The sequence below is a fragment of the Triturus cristatus genome, chromosome 12 (assembly GCF_964204655.1).
Source record: "Triturus cristatus chromosome 12, aTriCri1.1, whole genome shotgun sequence".
NCBI classification, from domain to species: domain Eukaryota; kingdom Metazoa; phylum Chordata; class Amphibia; order Caudata; family Salamandridae; genus Triturus; species Triturus cristatus.
The window spans coordinates 584,524,094-584,542,524 of record NC_140595.1 but is presented as its reverse complement, the minus strand read 5'-3'; the positions used below and the strand labels follow the sequence as shown (position 1 = coordinate 584,542,524).

Below are 18,431 nucleotides of genomic sequence, written 5' to 3'. Positions count from 1 at the left end.
CGTTACCAGTTAGGAAATGTTCCTAAAAATAGCCCATTACTGGTACCTTTCACCAGCTAAAATGGCGACTTGGAACTCAAATGAGGACGACCACTGCTGGCAGGGCACTCTTACTCACCTGCTTTGGCACTGGCCCATGCTACAATCCTTCTGGGAGGGAGTACTAGAAGCAGTAAACACCATCTACATGACAGACATTCCGAGGTTCCCCAACTACATACCTTTATGCCTCCCAAACCCACTCACTTACCAGTTATGGTAACCTAGACGGAGAGCTATCACTCTTGCTCTTGGTGCAGCTAAACACCTTCTTAGTAGTAGATGGAACACTGCAACCATCCCGTCAGACAAACTGTGGGACATAATTGGCATGGAGAAATTAACTGCCGTAGCAATGCAGCCTCTTCCCCTGTTCGACAAGATGTGGCAACCCGCCTTGACATACTTTTCTACTGATTTCAGGTAACTATCCTGTCCCCGCTACCTACAATTCCTGCGTTTAACATCAGCAGAAGCGCCTACAGAGTACCATAACACTTGAATACACCCCCACAGACTCCTTTACTACTATGCAATACTCTCTCGCTCCCCCAGTTCCTGTTACTCCTATTCTACTGTCCTTGTTTACTGCACACTACCCTGCATCCTCTGCTCTCTCAGGTTTTGCCTCTCCTAGTATTCAATCACCACCGGCCGAGCAGATGTAGGTGGGTAGTAGTGTATTGATCTTTACGGTCAAATAAATAAAAAACAGATTTAAACCAAAACACGATCGGGTCATTCTACGGACCAATCCTAATTTTATCCCTGAAATCCTCTCAGACTTTCATCTTAACGAACCAATTGTGCTAAAATCTTTTTTCCCAAATCCTCATTCGGCAGTTAAACATGCTTGCATTCCTTGGATATAAAACGATGCCTAAAGTTCTATCTGGACAGAACCAAATCCTTCAGCAAATCCACTCAATTGTTTGTAGCTTACAGCGCACCTAGGAAAGGTTTCCCTCTAACGAAACAAAGCATCTCTAGATGGATCTCTAGTGCAATCCTCTTCTGCCATCAACAAGCAGCCAGGCGCTGCTGTCAAAAATCTGTGCTCACTCTACTGTGTCTACGTCTATGGTGCTGTTTGCCAGTGTGTCCCTATTGGACATCGGAGGGCAGCAACCTGGAAGAAGCCACACACATTTACTAAGCATCATTGCTTGGACTCTGAGGTCATGAGAGATGCTGCAGTGAGACAAGCGGTGCTAAGACATCTGTTTCAATGAAAGGTGAGCCTTTCTTTACTTCCCACCATCCAATTTTTGACGCGCACTTTCTTTTTCTGTTTGAGGTGTATTTATTTACTATCATGTATCTGCAAAACATAGTTCCTTACTGTTTGCATAATTATTTATATATATATATATATATATATATATATATATATATATATATATATATATATATATATATATATATATATATATATGTATATACACACACATACATACACACAAACATACATATGTATGTGTATATATATACACATACATATATATGTGTGTATGTGTATGTATATACATATGTGTATATCTTTATTAGTACATAGCGAAATGTGCTAATTACTGCTCTTTACTCTGATTCAAGCATGTGAATCTATGAAAGTTCCAATACTGGAGTAAGAAAATAAGTTACTTACCTGTAACTGTAGTTCTCCAGTATTGGAATCTTTCATAGATTTACATGCGACCCATCCACCTCCTCTAAAAAGGCTCATTTTTGTCTCGTAGGTGCTTCTATTTATACACACTGGGCCAGATGTACGACCATTGGAAATTGCCAGTCGCAAATTGCGCAAAATTGCGAGTCGCAATTTGCGAGTCGCAATTTCAGATGTACAACAGTGTCTGAGACACTGTTTGCGATTTCCAAAGGGGTCGCAAATTGCATGAATATTAATGAGGCTTTTGCAATTTGCGACCCCTTTGGGAATGGCTAGCACTCCCAGGGATGGTGGCCTGCTGGGGTCAGCAGACCTCCATGTCTGGGACTGCTTTTAAACACAGCAGTTTTTTTTAAAGGAAAAGGGGATGCATTTAAAAAAAAAAATTGTACTTTTCTTTTTCATTTTTTAAGGGCAGGCATTGGTCCCTGACCACTGCCTGTCCTTAAAAAATGTTTGTGCAAGCATTCCCAAAGGGGTAGGGGTCCCCTGGTGACCTCTTCCCGTTAGTGTTTTGCAACCGCAAATGTGGTCGCAACACATTCTTACATAGCTGATGGGTTCTCTATTAGGAAAGGAACACCCCTTCCTAATAGCGAGTCACTAAACACTATTTTGCGAGTCGCAAAATAGGGTTAGTACATGGCCCACAGGATTTTTGCATGCCCAAACGAGTCTAAAACCCATTTGCACATGCAAAAATCCATCGTACATCTGGCCCACTGTGCTTAAGAAAATCTGAGGGACTAGAGCTTCTCTCAGGGAGGTTCTACAGGGTGGTATCATCTGATTGGTTGTTTTCTATGTTTGCTCTTTTTTAAAATAAGGACTTGGATATGCTACTAAATAATGAGGGCTTAGGTCTTTAAGTCCTATGTCTATTGTGACAATACTTTTTTAATATAAAGGGGACTCCCATCTCGACGGTTGGGAATGATTCAAGCATGTGAATCTATGAAAGATTCCAATACTGGAGAACTACAGTTACAGGTAAGTAAATTATCTTCTTCTATATTTCCATTTCAAGCACTGCTACAGTCCTGTGATCAAAAGTGTCTGTTGGCCCTCGATGACTCTTCCTCTCTCCACGGCAGGATTTATCACAGATGGGAATTCACTCCTTCTCGGAAGTGCTCGGATTCGACAGCTTCGAATCATCGACGACCCCCATCTCTCATTCAACTTGTATAACATCGAGGACGAAGCAGACTACGGAGTAGGGTGGAGTCCACTACCGCCGAACAGCACGAATGAAAGTTCGATATGGCACTATCAAACCGAAGACGAGCTCGAAGGGTACCCCGTCTGGGCAACGTTTGGTACCTACTCCGGGGGAGGATATGTGGCCGAGCTCGGCACAAATTGTAGCACTGCAACCAGGTGGGAAACAAAAATAAAAGGTTCGTCACAATGACGCCAAAGAGTGGGTGGAACTAGCATAGAGAAGCGGAGAACAAACACTCTGGGGTGAATGGGTAGTCTGGGTGGTACAAGGCCTTTGAACTGTATGAACCGTATTTGAAATTGGCGCACAGCATGTTCCTGAGCACTTACGATTTTAGCAGATTAGAAAACGAAGACATAGGAAGGGTTAAAAGGATTTGCTGAGGATCACGGAATTATGGCCTGTTAGGAAAGCCAATATGCAAATCATTCTATTACCCATCATCTATTCTCCTCCTCCCAGCCCTTATGAGTTGAGCAATCGATGCCTTCCGCACAGTATTACGAATATGATAAATTATGTTTAAATCTTTTATTAGTTTTAACACAAACAGATTGTCATGGACAACATCAGCAGCTTCGCCTACAACCCTGCGGGCCGGCTCATTACTGTGTCAGAGGGGCGGCCTACTCTCACTCCAATCCAGCCCCGTGAGAAATCAGTGTTAACACAGCATGTCGCCTACAACCCCTCAGGGCCGGCCGCGTTTCATACGAAAGGGAGTATTGTGGGCTACGATCAGTGTATCGTATACACTGTGCAGTCAGACCCGCAAGGCGCCCCTCGAAAAGGCGTCCTAATTTGACGGGTAGGGCCCAGTTCCTGCAGGGGGCTCTATGACTAAGACTGGTCCAGCAGGACTGCTATCTGTCATGACATTCAGAAAATCAATAGAACAAAACCCAATCCCGTCTTAACACCCCCCTCCCTCTCCCCCTCCCGCCCTCCACCCCCCCCACCCCTACCTCCCCCCTCCCCAGTCCAGTGCGTGTTTCCAGTAAGTCCCGCTCGGCTTTGTTGCCTCGCCCGGGGGCCTCATCCTGCTCCACCATCACACTCCATCAAGGGGCGGAGCTCTCTTGTGTAGTAAGCCTCAAAAGGCGAAGGTATCTGGGGCAGGTCAGTTCCCTGAATTCTGTGACCAGTAAGGACCGGAATGGCTGCCAGAGGTCATCAAACGTCTCCGTGTCCCCTGTCACTGTCAATGAGAGTTTCTCCATGCCCAAGACATGCCATAGCCTGTGCAGCCAGCCCATGATCGTAGGGGGCGTGGGAGAGCGCCAGTGTACCAAGATGTTCTGAATGGCAGATCCCAATGCTATGGCGATCTGTCTGCCTCTGCGGGATTTCAAGGGGTACATCAGGTCGTTGGGGAGGCCCAACACTATGTAGGCCGGGAGGCGTGGCAACTCAGTCTTAAAGTGGGAGTCAACCTCGTCGAGCACCTCCTTCCAATAAGCCGCAAGTAAGGGGCATTCCCACAGAATATGTGTCAATGTACCCACCCGCCCACAGCCCCTCCAACAGGTGTCTTCCTTACTACTGTCCATGGCGTGTATACGTGCTGGAGTGTAATACCAATATGTGGAGACCTTGGTGAAGGTTTCGGTAAGGCCCGTGTGATATGCCGAGTGCCTAGCCCTGTAAGCTATCTGTCCCCATTCCTCGTGACTCAGGGTCCGTCCCAGCTCCTCCTCCCATCGTTCCCGCCCCGGGTTGTAAAAGTGCGAGGGGGGCACCTGGAGGAATCGGTACAAATCACTGATGAGTTTTGTGTTGGACGTGCGAGTTAACAGCCAGCGATCGTAAGGGAGGAGTCGTCTGTCCGCTGTTTCGCGCACCTGCGGGTGTAACGCCCAGTGGCGAATCTGCAAATACCGTAATCTCTCGGTTTCCGGCAATGCGTAGTCCCGTCGGAGGTCAGCAAAGGAGATAATCCCTTCTGCGTTGTATATATGGCACAGGGCCCTACATCCCGCCTCTCGCCAGCGTCCGAGTGCACCCCTCTCCATCCCTGGTGCAAACTCCGGATTATCCGCCAGAGGTGTCAGCGGAGAGGGGAACGTGGTCAACCCGTGTACGAGATTCGTGGCATCCCAGACTTGGAGATGCACTCTAGTGATAAAGGAGGCATATAAGTTAGCCGGGCGGTGCGCTCTGCGAAGGAACGGTATCTCCTGCAGAGGTCGCCCCGCCACCGCCTGATCCTGGAAAAGCCAGTGTTTATCCGACTCCCATCTGCTCCACTCCACCAGGTGTCGCAGCTGCGCCGCGTGAAAGTATTTGCGGAGGTCCGGTACGCCGAGCCCCCCCGCCTCCGGTGCTAGCAATGAGAGTGCTCTCCGCATTCTAGGCTTCTTTCCCTGCCAAATAAAGCGTCCCAGATCCGACTGCATCTGCCGGAGCCATCCCGCTGGCGGGCGCAGCGGAAGTGCCCTAAACACATAGAGGACCTGCGGCAAGATTGTCATCTTGACCGCCGCCACCCTGCCGAGCAGCGACAGGGTGCCACGATTCCAGCGTGCCAATTCATCCCTGACCTTCCGGCCCAAGGCGGTGTAGTTGGCCAATACTATTGTGGGCAGCGTTGGAGCCAGAAGGACTCCTAGATAGGGCACCGGTTCCCGGGACCAGACTATAGGGACTCGGTGCTGCAAAAGGGCCCTGGTCGCCGGCGCCAGGGAGAGATCCAGGGCCACCGACTTGCCCATATTCATTTTAAATCCTGCCACCTCTGCAAAGGAGGTCAGTTCTTCAATGCACGCTGGTAAGGCCGAGAGCGGATCATCTATGGAGAGTATCACGTCATCAGCATATAGACTAACTGCATGGCTGAAGCCACCGAACTTCACTCCTTTCACCGCCGGGTTATCCCGGATCCGTTGGGCAAAGGGTTCCATATATAATGCAAAGAGTAATGGTGACAGCGGACACCCCTGTCTCGTGCCTCTTTCAATGTCGAAGCTCTTCGAGCTGTATCCGTTAACTCTTACATTGGCCGTTGGGGATCTGTAGCAATTAAAAATCATGTGGCGAAATTTGTCCCCTACTCCCACCTTCGCTAACACCTGTTCTAGGTACGGCCAATGCACGCGGTCAAACGCCTTTTCGGCGTCCACTAATAGCAACATCCTCTCTCCTCGGATTCGCAACGCTTTCTCAATAAGGTGAATGATTCTTTTGGTGTTATCGACCGTTTGTCTCCCGGGGATGAACCCCGCTTGATCCGGATCGATAAGCCCCGGCAAGAGGGGGGCGAGACGCGCTGCTAAGATCCCTGTGTATAGTTTGAGATCAATATTAAGGAGAGATATTGGTCGATAGGAGCCGCAGCATGATCTGTCCTTACCCGGCTTGGGGATCACCGCAAGGGACGCTCGCAATAGGTCTGGCGGGATGGCACCCGGTGTCGCAAAGGTGTTAAACAAACACGTGAGGATGGGTGCCAGCAGTGCACAGAACGTTTTATAAAAAAGTGACGTAAAGCCGTCCGGTCCCGGGGATTTGCCATGTTTAAGGCGGGCTATTGCGGATATCACTTCCTCCGTTGTAATGTCCCGCTCAAGAGCCTCTGTCTGGGAGGGCGTTAGAGACGGCAGGGAAACCGAGTCCAGATACCTCCGAGTTGCGAGAGCATCCGGGAGATCTCCAGCGTAGAGGCTCGCATAATACCTGCGGAAACGCTCCGCTATGCTAGCGTCGTCCGTGACCGTGGATCCCGAATGGTCGGTGATCGCCTTCACCGTGTGTTTCTGGCGAATGACCCTGAGCCTACTCGCTAGTAGTCTGCCACATTTATCTCCCCCTGTATAGTAGGCATGTTTGAGACGAAGTGCTGATTATTCCACGCGGTCCATATCCAAGGCGGTCAGGAGTTTTCTCGCTCCTTGAAGTTGCCGCCATATTCTGGGGGCCCCCGTCCGGCTATGCATGTGCTCCAGCTCACGGACCCGCTGCGTAAGCTCCTCCCGCTTCCCTCTTCTGTTGGCGTTGTCCGCCGAGGAAATCGCGATAAATTCCCCCCGGAGTACCGCTTTCAGAGCTGCCCACTGAGTCGCCCGGGTCGTGTCTGAGTTCTCATTATGGGACAAGTAATCTCGTATTGCCTTCGTCACCTGTGCGACCACATCGCGTCTGCCGAGGAGTGCGTCTCGCAGCCGCCAGATCCGTGGGGGACAGGAGGTTGGCGGGAAACTAAGGGTAGCCGACACCGGGGCGTGATCCGAAACTGAGATCACTCCTATGTCCGCCGCCGTAGCCAGCTCACGCACTGGCCCTGAGACCAAGAGGTGGTCCAGTCGTGCATACGTCTTGTGCGCATGCGAATAAAACGAATAGCTCCGATCCATGGGGTGCAGGTGACGCCAGAGGTCCCCGACATCCATCTCCGCCAGCAGAGCTCTACATCCTGCTGAGAACTCTCCCGTCTGTGGAGAACGATGGGCGGATCTATCGGCAACACCGTCAAAAACCATGTTAAGGTCGCCCCCCAAGATTATATACCTATACTGTGCCGTCGCTGTCTCCTCTAGTGCTGAGCGGAGAAATCTTTCTTGCCGATCGTTCGGGCTATAAATGGATCCGATCGCAAACGTGAGACCAGCCACCCGGACTCTGTAGACCAGGAGCCTGCCCTTCAATTCTGCATGTTTATGGAGCACCTCCCCTTTAAAGTGCCGGGCTACGAGGATCGCCACCCCTGCGGTTTTAGTGTTGTTGGATGAGAAGTATTGTGTAGGGAATGCGGAGGATCGCAGCCTAAAGCAGTCCCGGGGTAAGAGGTGGGTCTCCTGGAGCAGACAGATATCCGCTCGGGTGTTTTCCAGAAGGGACAGAACGGCACACCGTTTGATCGGATTATTTAGGCCTTTGACATTAAGCGTGACAATTTTAAAAGGTGTCTGCGACATGTGGGAGTGTCATCAATAACGCTTTGTCTCCTGAGAATCTACCGAGTGTAGTATGTACACCACTATGGTAACGGCCTCCCCGGACACGCACTGGACTGCCCCCCCCCCACTTCCCTGGTACCCTCCTCCCCCTCCCGGTTTGCCCCAAAATCCCCCCTCCCCTCTCTCATTCCCCCAAACGCCCCTCAAAACTCCCTGATTCCCGGTCCGCCCCTCCCCCGACAACATGCACATAACACCTCTCTCCGCACCCCCAAGTCCCGGAATATCAATGTCCAAGTCCGGCTCCCTGGGGAGCAGGTCTTCGGTAGAGTACACCAGTGGACGTCAGGCCACTACTCCTTCCCCGCCCGCCCCCATCCCGCCCCGACCCCCAAACCTGCATTTCGAGGAAGGCTGTGTTGAACTCCCCCCGGAGCTGCCTCATGCAGTCAATGCGACGTCACTAACACCAGTGTTGCCGGCCACCTCCATTACAGCCTCGTCCATGCCGGCTCTGATGATGGGCGAGTCTGGTCTTGTGGATCGCTCACGGGGCCGGCGCCCCGACACCCTCCGCCATCCGTCCTCCCGGGAGCGACCCTGCCGCTGCTCGGCCACCTCGTCGTCTGGTGCAGCAATGCCCAGGACTCCGCAAGTCTCCCGCAGGGAACGTAGTTGGTGCATAGTACCGTTCCAGCGGAAGATGAGCCGAAAAGGATGTCCCCAGGTATAAGGCGTGCCTTGTGCTCTTAGGAAATCCGTGGCTGTCTTGAACGTTTTTCGCTTCTGCAGCGTGATAGCTGACAGGTCCTGGTAGAGGGCTACTTGATGGCCTCGGAAAGTCAGGAGCTGCCTCTTCCGTGCCTCTACCATGATGCGTTCCTTGAGTGAGAAATCCGTGAGGAAAGCTAAAATGTCCGGGGGCGGCGCCGACGCTCTGCGCTGGGGTCCCACTCGATGCGCTCTGTCAATCCGGATTGGGAACTCCTCTGCTTCTCCCAATACTTCTCGGAACAGGGCCTGCATATACCCCGCTACGTCCGTCCCTTCGGCCGTGGATGGCAGCCCTTGAACCCTAATGTTGTTCCGCCGAGACCTGTTTTCAAGGTCCTCGGCGTGTGCTTGGAGATCAATCTGTTGGTCTCTGAGGCGCAGCACTTCTTGTTGCAAATGTTCAAACTCCTCGTCTCTTCTGTGGCTGGCGTCTTCCATCGCGCCTACCCGGTCTCCCAGGCCCTCCACCTCCCGGCGCAGCTCCCGCACCTCACCTGCCACTTCATTCTTCAGGGTTTGGAAGTCCTCCCTGAGGGTGCTGAAGAGAGACTCCATAAAGGACCTGGTGATGGGGGGTTCTCCACCTCCAGCTTCATGTGCCCCTCCGGAGGACCCGGGAGATTGCTGCCCCGATCTGCTCGTTGTTGGTGTCTTCCTAGTAGCTCTGGGAGGGTGCGGTCCCCCTTCTTCCCTCCTTTACTGCCGGCCATGGTCTCTGTGGTACAGTGGCGCTCGAACCCTACCCGTCACGTGTCCGCCTCCCGCCATCACCATCTTTGCGGCGTCCCCCGGTCTCCGCTCGGCGCAGATTCCGACTCCTGCGCGTGGCCACTTCGCTCCTCCGAGATGATAGGCCACTCCGGGTCGTGCCAGAGGCCGTTTCCCGCCTCGTCTAACTCTCCCACTTATGGCACCACTGTATCCTCCCCCAACTGCGTTGCAACTCTGGGGCTGTTGGGCCACGATGTCCTCCGCTCTGTGCCTCTCCCCCGCAGAGAGGGTCTCTGGTCTCCAGCCCTCCTCCGTTCCTCCACCCTCTGCAGGTTCTGAGAGCTACACCTCTGCAGGTTCTGAGAGCTACACCACCGGGGTCAAGGGGGGGGGACCCCTCGTTCGTCGTTGCACCTGTGGGGCCGGTTTCCCAGTTTCTGGCGGCTGAGCCACCCCCTCAAGCTGCGAGCTGCCGGGTCTCCAGCGGGGCCCCTCCGGGTCCCGTCCGCTACTCTCCTTGCTGGGCTGTCGCGTCTCCTCAATGGCGCCTCCCGCAGTCTGATGTACCTCCCGCCAGAGGTCGCCCCCGAGGGGCCGTCGGCATCCTCCCGTACCTGGGGTGAGTCCGTTATGCTCCGGGTGGGCAAGGGCGCTCCTCACGTCAGTATTACCTCGAGCTCCTCAGCAGAGCCCCCAGCGCTGGTGCCCGCGCCGGCTGCGGCCGCTCCCTACTGCTCCGGGCCCTCGGGGGAGGCCGTCCACGCCGCCGTCTCTTGCAGCTGCCGGCGGAGGAGTCAAACCCGCCACCGGACCGGGTAGCACCTTCCTCGATCTCCAGGTGTCAGTCCGTCTTCTGGGTCGACCCCCGGCAAGGGTCCAAGTCCACCGCCGCCTGTCTTCTGGCCCCCACTGCGAGGCCGGGCACTCGCGTGATTCTGAGACCGACGGCAGTCTCGTCCGGCCCGGCGCGAAGCTCCGCCCCCTCGCGGCTCCTCAGCTCCGGCCGTGCGCTGCCCGTCTCCGGGCCGTAGCGGGTGCTGGACGCCTCTCCCCGGCTTGCTCTCGGTTCCTCTGCTCCCGCTGCAGGTTCTCTCGTGAACTGGGGGGAGATTCAGCTAGAGAACCGAGGTTGAGGGTTCAACGGAGCGGGAGCCGGCAGGAAAGGCGTCCGCTCACCCCGCCATCTTGGCCACGCCCCCCCGAATATGATAAATTAAACTGAAAAGAATGCTATTTTCCCATTCTCACATCGTTAGAAACTCCCTTTCCCGCCAACCCTCCTGTTTTGTTTCCTGTATCTCATAGGACTACAAGACACTTTGTGTATATTTATTTCTCGGTTCATTGATTATTGTTTTTGAGTCTTCTTGCAGTCCCTCTGCTGGGCTTAGTGGCATATTTCAAGAAACGCTTATCGGTATGCTCCCCACTCGTGCTGGGCCTGGGGTGGGGAGAGTTTTATCGCACTGGTTTGCGGACAGAGGGAGGCTGCATGGTGTTGGTGCTCCAGTCCTGCTCGAGCGCGTCTAGTTGGACAACGCACAATTGGGAAAGGCTGTGTATGCTGGAATTGGAGACCAAACTATTCTGTGATTCAAGGTTTGGTCTCCAAAGCAACAGAATAGAACAGGAAGTATCTGCTGCTTTAGGATGATTATTCTACCGGAAATCAGTATGGACTCATGCAAGGCTATGAGCAAAGCCCATAGTGTGGCTCCTGAAGATGAAATGGTGCATATTGCAAGGGATGATTTAGAGTTCCTTATTAAACAGCAGTGAGTTCAACCTTAAGGAACACTTTGCATAAAAGTACTGGAATGCTTCAGATGGTGATATGGATGCAGGTTCTAAAGGGAGATTTGTAGAAGAGTGATGGTACATATCAGAGAAGTCCCGAGTTTGAGCAATCCACTAAACAGGAGGCGTTTTATTGTCAATATACAGCAACCCCTGCAGACTCTCTCCATTGCATGATGTTATCAATAATTTAATGTTCAAAGAATGGAAAAATGTGTAAAAAGCATCTATTGCTAGCTTCCTCAATAAAAGATATCTAATTGACAACTTTACTAGTCAATTTCCACAAGTCCTGAAGGTGAACACTATTTTATCTTAAGTGGCATCCACCTCTAATCTTGTTTTGGAAGATGTTTCTCTTCCGGATGTAGCACACAGAAAATTACTGAGGTATCTAAAAAAAACTATGCGACGGCTAACTTCTCGTTAAGAGTAAACTCTTATGTGGCATACGCATCTCAAGTTCTTCTTAAGTACTTCCAATCCTTATATGACTGACGTAATTAGGGTTCTGGTCTCCGTCCGATTTTAGCTAACATGGAGCTTCTGGTGCAATTTTTGCTGGCTGTGACTTTCAACTCTATGATCTGCTTCCTTTTCTGCTGGAACAGCAATTCTGGGTAGAAGATTACTTTGGATGGAGCATTGGAATTTAAATGGAGGGCAAAGAACACTGGTACAAAAGGTACCATTTACAGTATTCAAATTATTTGGAGAAGAGCTGAATGACATGGTCCAGAAAACAGTGGATGAAAAGATTCAGGATGCTTGGGTCGTACAAATTATAAGAGATGGATATCAAATACCATTTAAAGACCTCCAAATATATGATTCACAGGTACTATATTATCAAAACATCTGGTGAAAAGAACTCGATGTTGCTCTGAGTACAAGATCACCTCTGGAAAGATGCCTTAAGCCTGGTGCCTCAAAATCAATGAAACCAGGGGTTTTATTTAAAATGTTCTTGATTCAAAAACACGATGGGGCATTTCAGGGTGTTGAACAACTTTCTTCAGATCAATATTTGAAGGATATGAACTGTGATCAATACTCAGGAATGCTGAGTACAATTTACACCGAAGAGAGTGGCGTCCCTTCAAGCAAATGTAGATTATCTATTGTCAGAACATCAAGCTTCAGCCAGGAGTTGGCTAATAGTTCAGGGGTTCAAGGCAGCAACTAAAAGGATACTCCCATACCCTCAATTAATTTTATTTAAGTTCCTTGAAATACAACTTGCATGTAGGCAGGCTCACAGCAACTGACCAGCTACTTCAAAACTAAAACTTCCAATTCCATACTTTGATCCATGCACATTCTATGCTCCTCATATAATTCCAGTTAAGAACCCAACTGCAACCACCCTTCTAGTCCCTCGGACTCGATTCCATCTAAAGCACCTGCTGAATCATCTCTTAATCATAGAAACTATGCAGCCCAAGACGTTGATTTCTTGATTCCGGTGACCCTCAAGTATCCGCAGCACTCCATTGGTGGCTTGTAAAGAGTCATTTAGTGAAATGAGTGTCATTGCATCTCCCACCTCCTCAAATATTAACAACAAATGCAAGTGTCTTGGGTTGGGGGCCAATTTTGTGGGAACCGGTGGGAAAGGTCCTCAGTGAAGAGAAAGGTGTAGTCCAACTGGTGAGAACTAGCTGCAGGGAAGGGCATCAAGTCATTTCAAACCCAGTTGGAAGGATTGAACCTCATAGTAAGGACCAACAATCAGGTGATGAGATGCTATCTCAACAGACGGAGTATGAAGAGCTCGAAGCTCAACTTAGTTGCACACAAGATGTTCTGTGGGCAGAGCATTATGAAGTGGCTTTGAGAGCAAATTATATTCAAGGTCCCTTGAGCTATCAGGTGGATAGTGTTAAGCCTCGATCTGCTCACCTCAGTAATATTCCATCTCTCTCAACTCCGGTTCAATCAGATCGCTTTTCTCTTTAGAGTACTGACAGTAGATCTCCAGAATGCAATGCTTGCTCATTTCTGCTTGGAGATCTTTTATCCACAAGCTTCCGCAGTGGACACCTTGTCAATTCTATGGACGAGGGAGTTAATAAATTAATTTCCCTGTTTCCCCTCCTCCCGAAGATGCTTCAAAAGAATCGGTAGGAGAGGCTAACAGTGGTTCTGATAGCCCTGTTATGGCTAAGACACCCTTGGTTCTCTCAGATACTGGTGATTGTGGAGGACCCAGTACACCTTCCATTAGATCCTCCATCTCTTCAATTTCCTAGCCTGTCCCTGGAGGATTTCATGAAATTAAGCTTGACAGCTTTGAAGTTGAGCGGGATGGTTGGAGTCTTTAGGCTGCTCTAAACAAGTTGCATTAGAACTTCAGGCATCCAGAAAACAATCAACATTAGCCTCATATAATAAACATTGAAGATCATTTAGTAGGTGGTGTTCAGAAAAAGGTTTCAACCAAAATTATATTGATCCATTACTGGTCGTTGAGTTCTTATGAAATGGTTTTCTAATGGATTTAGCCCCATCAACGTTAGCCTTTCAAAGGTCATCAATAAAAGTTTCAGTGGATCTGTAGATGATTTGCCTGAAGTCATTCCACTAGTTTCTCGTCTCCTGAGAAAACCAGTAGTCCCTAAATCAGTAGCAGAATGGGATCTCTCAGTAATTTTTAAATGTGTGCAGTAGACACAGTTCAAGCCATTACAGAGAGCCAAGGTTCCCTGGTTATCGGCTAAAGTACCCTTTTTTATTAGACCTCACCTCAGCTAGGAGGTTGGGGGAGCTAGGCTCGCTCGCAATAATTCATCCATATTTAAGATTGGAGTTAGGACCTGACCACAAGTTTGTGCCAACATTTTTTTTCTAGGTTCCACCTTTCTCTGGAGCTAGTGTTACCAGTTTTTGAATCAGCAGGTGTTGCTACTTCCACATTAGATGTTAAGACAGCATTGTCAACATACATTGACTGTATTAGATCTTTTAGAGTTTTAGTTACTTATGGTGCTGCCAACAAAGTTAAAAAATATGAACTCCTACTCTCAGTATGTGGGTGGGTGAAACAGGTAATTATGCAAGGAGACAAGTCAGTGAATGTGGTACCCCAACCTGATGTCCAAGGATGCTCTGCCATGTCTTTCTCAGCATTGAGGCATCCTTGCTTAAAATGTGTAGGGCAGCGACTTGGCCAACCCCTCAAACTTTGATAAAATTACAGACTTGATTTAAGTCAATCCTCAGAGAAATTTTGGTTCTGTGGTCATGAAGTCAGCAACAAACTACATTTTTGTATTTATAAATATATTCTTTTTCAGGATAATTTTTTAGTGGGAGAGGTGTGGCACAGTGGACAGAGCAGCTGACTCTGGAGCGCGGGGCTCAGGGTTCGATTGCGGGCCTCAGCTCAGCTCAGCACCATGTGACTCTGGGCAATAGATACAATCACTGGAGGGTAACTGTTCCTAAAAGAAAGAAAAGCAGGCCTATTTGGTCTCTGGAAAGATTAGTGAAAGTGACTTTTTCAAAAGATGGGTTGGATGAGGTAGTCAAAGAGGGGGTAATTCCTCCTTTTTGAAGAAGTGCCCTCACACACCCAAGCGGGTGTCATGCTTCATCATTGGTCGTTGCTCCTCGTGGGGGTGGTGCTGCTGTGCCACTCCAGCGACCAAATAGGCCTGCTTTTCTTTCTTTTAGGAACAGTTACCCTCCAGTGATTGTAACGTTAGCTTTGGGAGCTCGGGTACTGGACCTCTCTCTTTCCATTTGCTCCCAGTCCCCACATTCTTGTGTTTTTGAGACTCTGGGCAATAGCTCATTTAAACACCCCGATGGCCACAGCGCCTTGAAACCCTTAAGAGGGTGATATGTTCGCGCCTTATAAATAGGAATTATTATTAGTATGTGCAAGTTACAATTCTTGTGACAACCTCAACTCCTAAGGACTGGGACTAGGAGGATGGATAATAGGTAATGAAGGATACCAGCAAGTAATTTGTCCATTCCCTCTGTGTCTCAAGAAGGAAAAGGGTGAGAGATGGGGAGGTTGACAGGCAGTGAGAAAGTGATAGTACTTAAAACAGCTCTTGACAGAACTGATTTAAAGCATTTCTGCACGAAACAGTACAGAAGGACAAGGGGAGGGAGGCCGCACGCTGCCTCACATCCCAGCACTCAGTTTGCCCCAATGCATTATGGAAAATGCAGTGCATGATAAGACTTACTTCAGTGGTAGTCAGCTCATTAGCTCAAGGGAGCTTTTTCAAACAGAAAGAGGGTGGGATCACACTGCCTCACATCTCCGTACTCAATTTCTTCAATGCATTATGGTAAATGCAGTGCATGATCACACTTTCTTCAGTAGTAGCCTTCAGTTTTTCACCCTTGTTGGTGCAGCCAGTGCTGGATACCTCTAGACACGTATTTCTGGATTTAATCCTTCATCAGTAGAGAGTAGCAAGTCTTTTGGGGGGTGCTGGAAATGCTGCTCAAAGTCTTCTCAGGTCTCAGTACCACTCACTTGGCGCAGGTGCATCAACCAGAGCTCTTCAGCGAATTAGCTCAATGGAGACTTTTCAAACAAAAGGAGGCCGGGCGCACGGTGCCTCACATCCCAGCACTCAGTTGTCCCTAATGCATTATGGTAAATGGAGTGCATGATAACACGTACTTCAATGGTAGCCTTTAGTTTTTCACCATTGTTGGTGTAGCCAGTGCTGTAATTCTCTAAACACGTGTTTCTGGATATAGTCCTTCATCAGTAGCTAGCAGCAAGTCTTTCAGGGGTGCTGGAAATGCTGCCCAACGTCTTCTCAGGTCTATGTACCACTCACTGGGCGCAGGTGCATTAACCAGAGCTCGTCAGCTAATTTGCTCAAGGGAGCCTTTTCAAACAAAAGGAGGGTGGGCGTACACTGCCGCAATGATTGTTCTTTTGGAGTTATTGGATTGACAAGCTCTTGGTTGCGCCTGTGCTCTGGGAGTGGTACTAAACCTGAGAAGACTATGAGCAGCATGGCTAGCACCCCCAAACTTTACTTGTTACACTCTACTGAAGGACAACAATACTGACACACGTGTCTAGAGATACACAGCACTGGATGCACCAACAATAGTGAATACTAAAGACTTTGAACTGAAGTGATTGTTTTCCCGTATTGGACCTTTCATAGATTCACATCCTTGAATCATTCCCCGTTGTCATAGTGGGAGCCCCACGGTACCATAATAAAGTAGTGTCTATCACTATCATAGGTTATAATGGCAATGAACATTCACTTTGATATACTATCTATGTTATTTTTAAAAACAAGACCAAACTTAAAACCTTAACCAATCAGGTGATAGCACCCTCTAGAACACTCCAAGAGAGGATAAGATTTTCTACCCCACGTCGTGTGAAGGGAGTCTTCCTGAGCTCTGCTCAGTATCTTCAATCCAGATTTTGGATACTGCTGCTACTACTGCTGTAATGTCTGAAATATCAAGAGGAAAAAAAACATTTTCAGACACTGCCAAACCTGTGGAAAGAAAAGACTTAATGTGGATGACTCACAAAAGGACTGTCTCTACTGCCTCTACCCCTAGCATGAAGTAAATAAGTGTAACATTTGCTGCACTTTTTCCTCCAAAACCTTGAAGGACAGGGAGAGGAGGCTTCTTCTTTGGCTTCACAAAACCAAAACTCAGAAATCAACATATTCTGAGGAGGACAGTGATATCTCTGCAAGGTCTCACAAAAGGCACAGATCCCATGACAATGAGACCTCGGAGGGAAGCAGAAAGGCCCTTAAAACCTCCCACCTGGCCAAAGAATCTCTTAAAAAGGAGAAAAAAGAAGCAAATTTCAGAGGCTACCTCCTCTGAGTCCAGAACACCATCTACCAGGGCTGGGATTCGCCCACATACATCTTCCTCGGATCCGTTGACGACGAGGCACAAGACTTATCTTAGAATCCCATCAACTGCACCATCACCGATAGCATTATCATTGATGACAAGAATGATGGCGGTTTCTACCGTCTCATTGATGAGACCGTTGACGATGATGCCATCCATGGACGCAACCGATCCCGTTGACGAGAATTTCATCGTCAACAAAGACAATAATGACGCCATCCATTGATGCACCAATCCCATCGACGATAATTTCATCGTCGACAAAGATCCTGTCGAAGACCACGTCAACACTACCGTTGATGATACCATAGACGACCCCGCAGACGTGGAGTATAATAGCGACGCCAAAAACCTCAAGACAGCAAGACATCACAACCAAGATATGGCACACTGCGACACAGTCACTGGGCTGGGCCAACAGATTGACGCTTGCTACCCCGCTATGGGACTCACAAACACTGGGATACCTGGGAAACTCAAAGGGGTTTGATAAGTGGGACCTGATCGGTATTTCCAAAATCGGTGATCTCTGGGAGGCGGGTGGAATAAAACCGTTTAGTGCTTTGCAGACTCAATACGCACTTGCTGACTCCGAGCGGTTCAGATATCTCCAGGTCCGGCATGCACTGCGGACCGCACTGCCGGGAGACACCTCACCACCTGATAGCACCCCCCTGGAAGACAGACTCCTTGATGGACACCTGCCCGAGCGGGCTATATCCCTGACTTACAGGAAGCTGATCAATAACATGCGGGACCCTTTAACCACACTGAGAGAGAAATGGGCTGGGGACGGTGTAGAACTAGATGATGAGGGGTGGCAGACAGCGGTCTCATCCCCTAAAACAGTTGCAATATCAGCAAGGCTCCGCCTAGTGCAACTCAAAATATTGCACAGAATATATTTAACAGGGCCGCAATTAGTGCACATGGGGAGGCAAACTGATGGGTCCTGTAGACGGGGATGCACCCAGCTAGGTATTTTCATACACACCATATGGCATTGTGGGATAATTCAGGAGTACTGGCAGAAGATACACTTGATTATTGGTGAAGTCCTGGGGGTTGAACTCCGGCCGGAGGCTCCTAGATGTCTCCTTAATATCTGGGAACCCACGGACCTCAACGCCTACGCCATACAATGGGTCACGCTTGCTTGTATGATAGCTAAAAGAAATATTGCACAGCACTGGGGGGCCCCGCAAGCACCCAAAATTGCGGAATGGAAAAAGGACCTTGATTGGTGCATGCAATGGGAAAAATCGGTCTACACTGCGAGGGGTTGCCCACGGAAGTGGTCTAAGATTTGGTCCCCTTAGAATTTGTACAGAGGTGAAATATGTGCCCCCCCCAGATTGAGCGATTTAGATGTCTCCCCTTCCCCGTAACTCCAACGGCAAAAGTATATTGTCTATGTATGAAACCTTGTGTTTGCCATTGCCTATGT

The 18,431-nt window shown here is 49.4% G+C and overlaps 1 protein-coding gene across 1 annotated transcript in view; it reads left to right on the top strand.

The window, feature by feature from the left end:
* The window catches only part of LOC146776319 (polycystin-1-like protein 3), a 729,731-nt gene that overhangs the window by 387,010 nt on the left and 324,290 nt on the right, over nt 1-18,431 (top strand). The window contains exon 22 of the mRNA XM_085639623.1: nt 2,803-3,088. Coding sequence (XP_085495749.1) covers nt 2,803-3,088 — 286 coding nt within the window. The remainder of the gene's footprint in view (nt 1-2,802; nt 3,089-18,431) is intronic.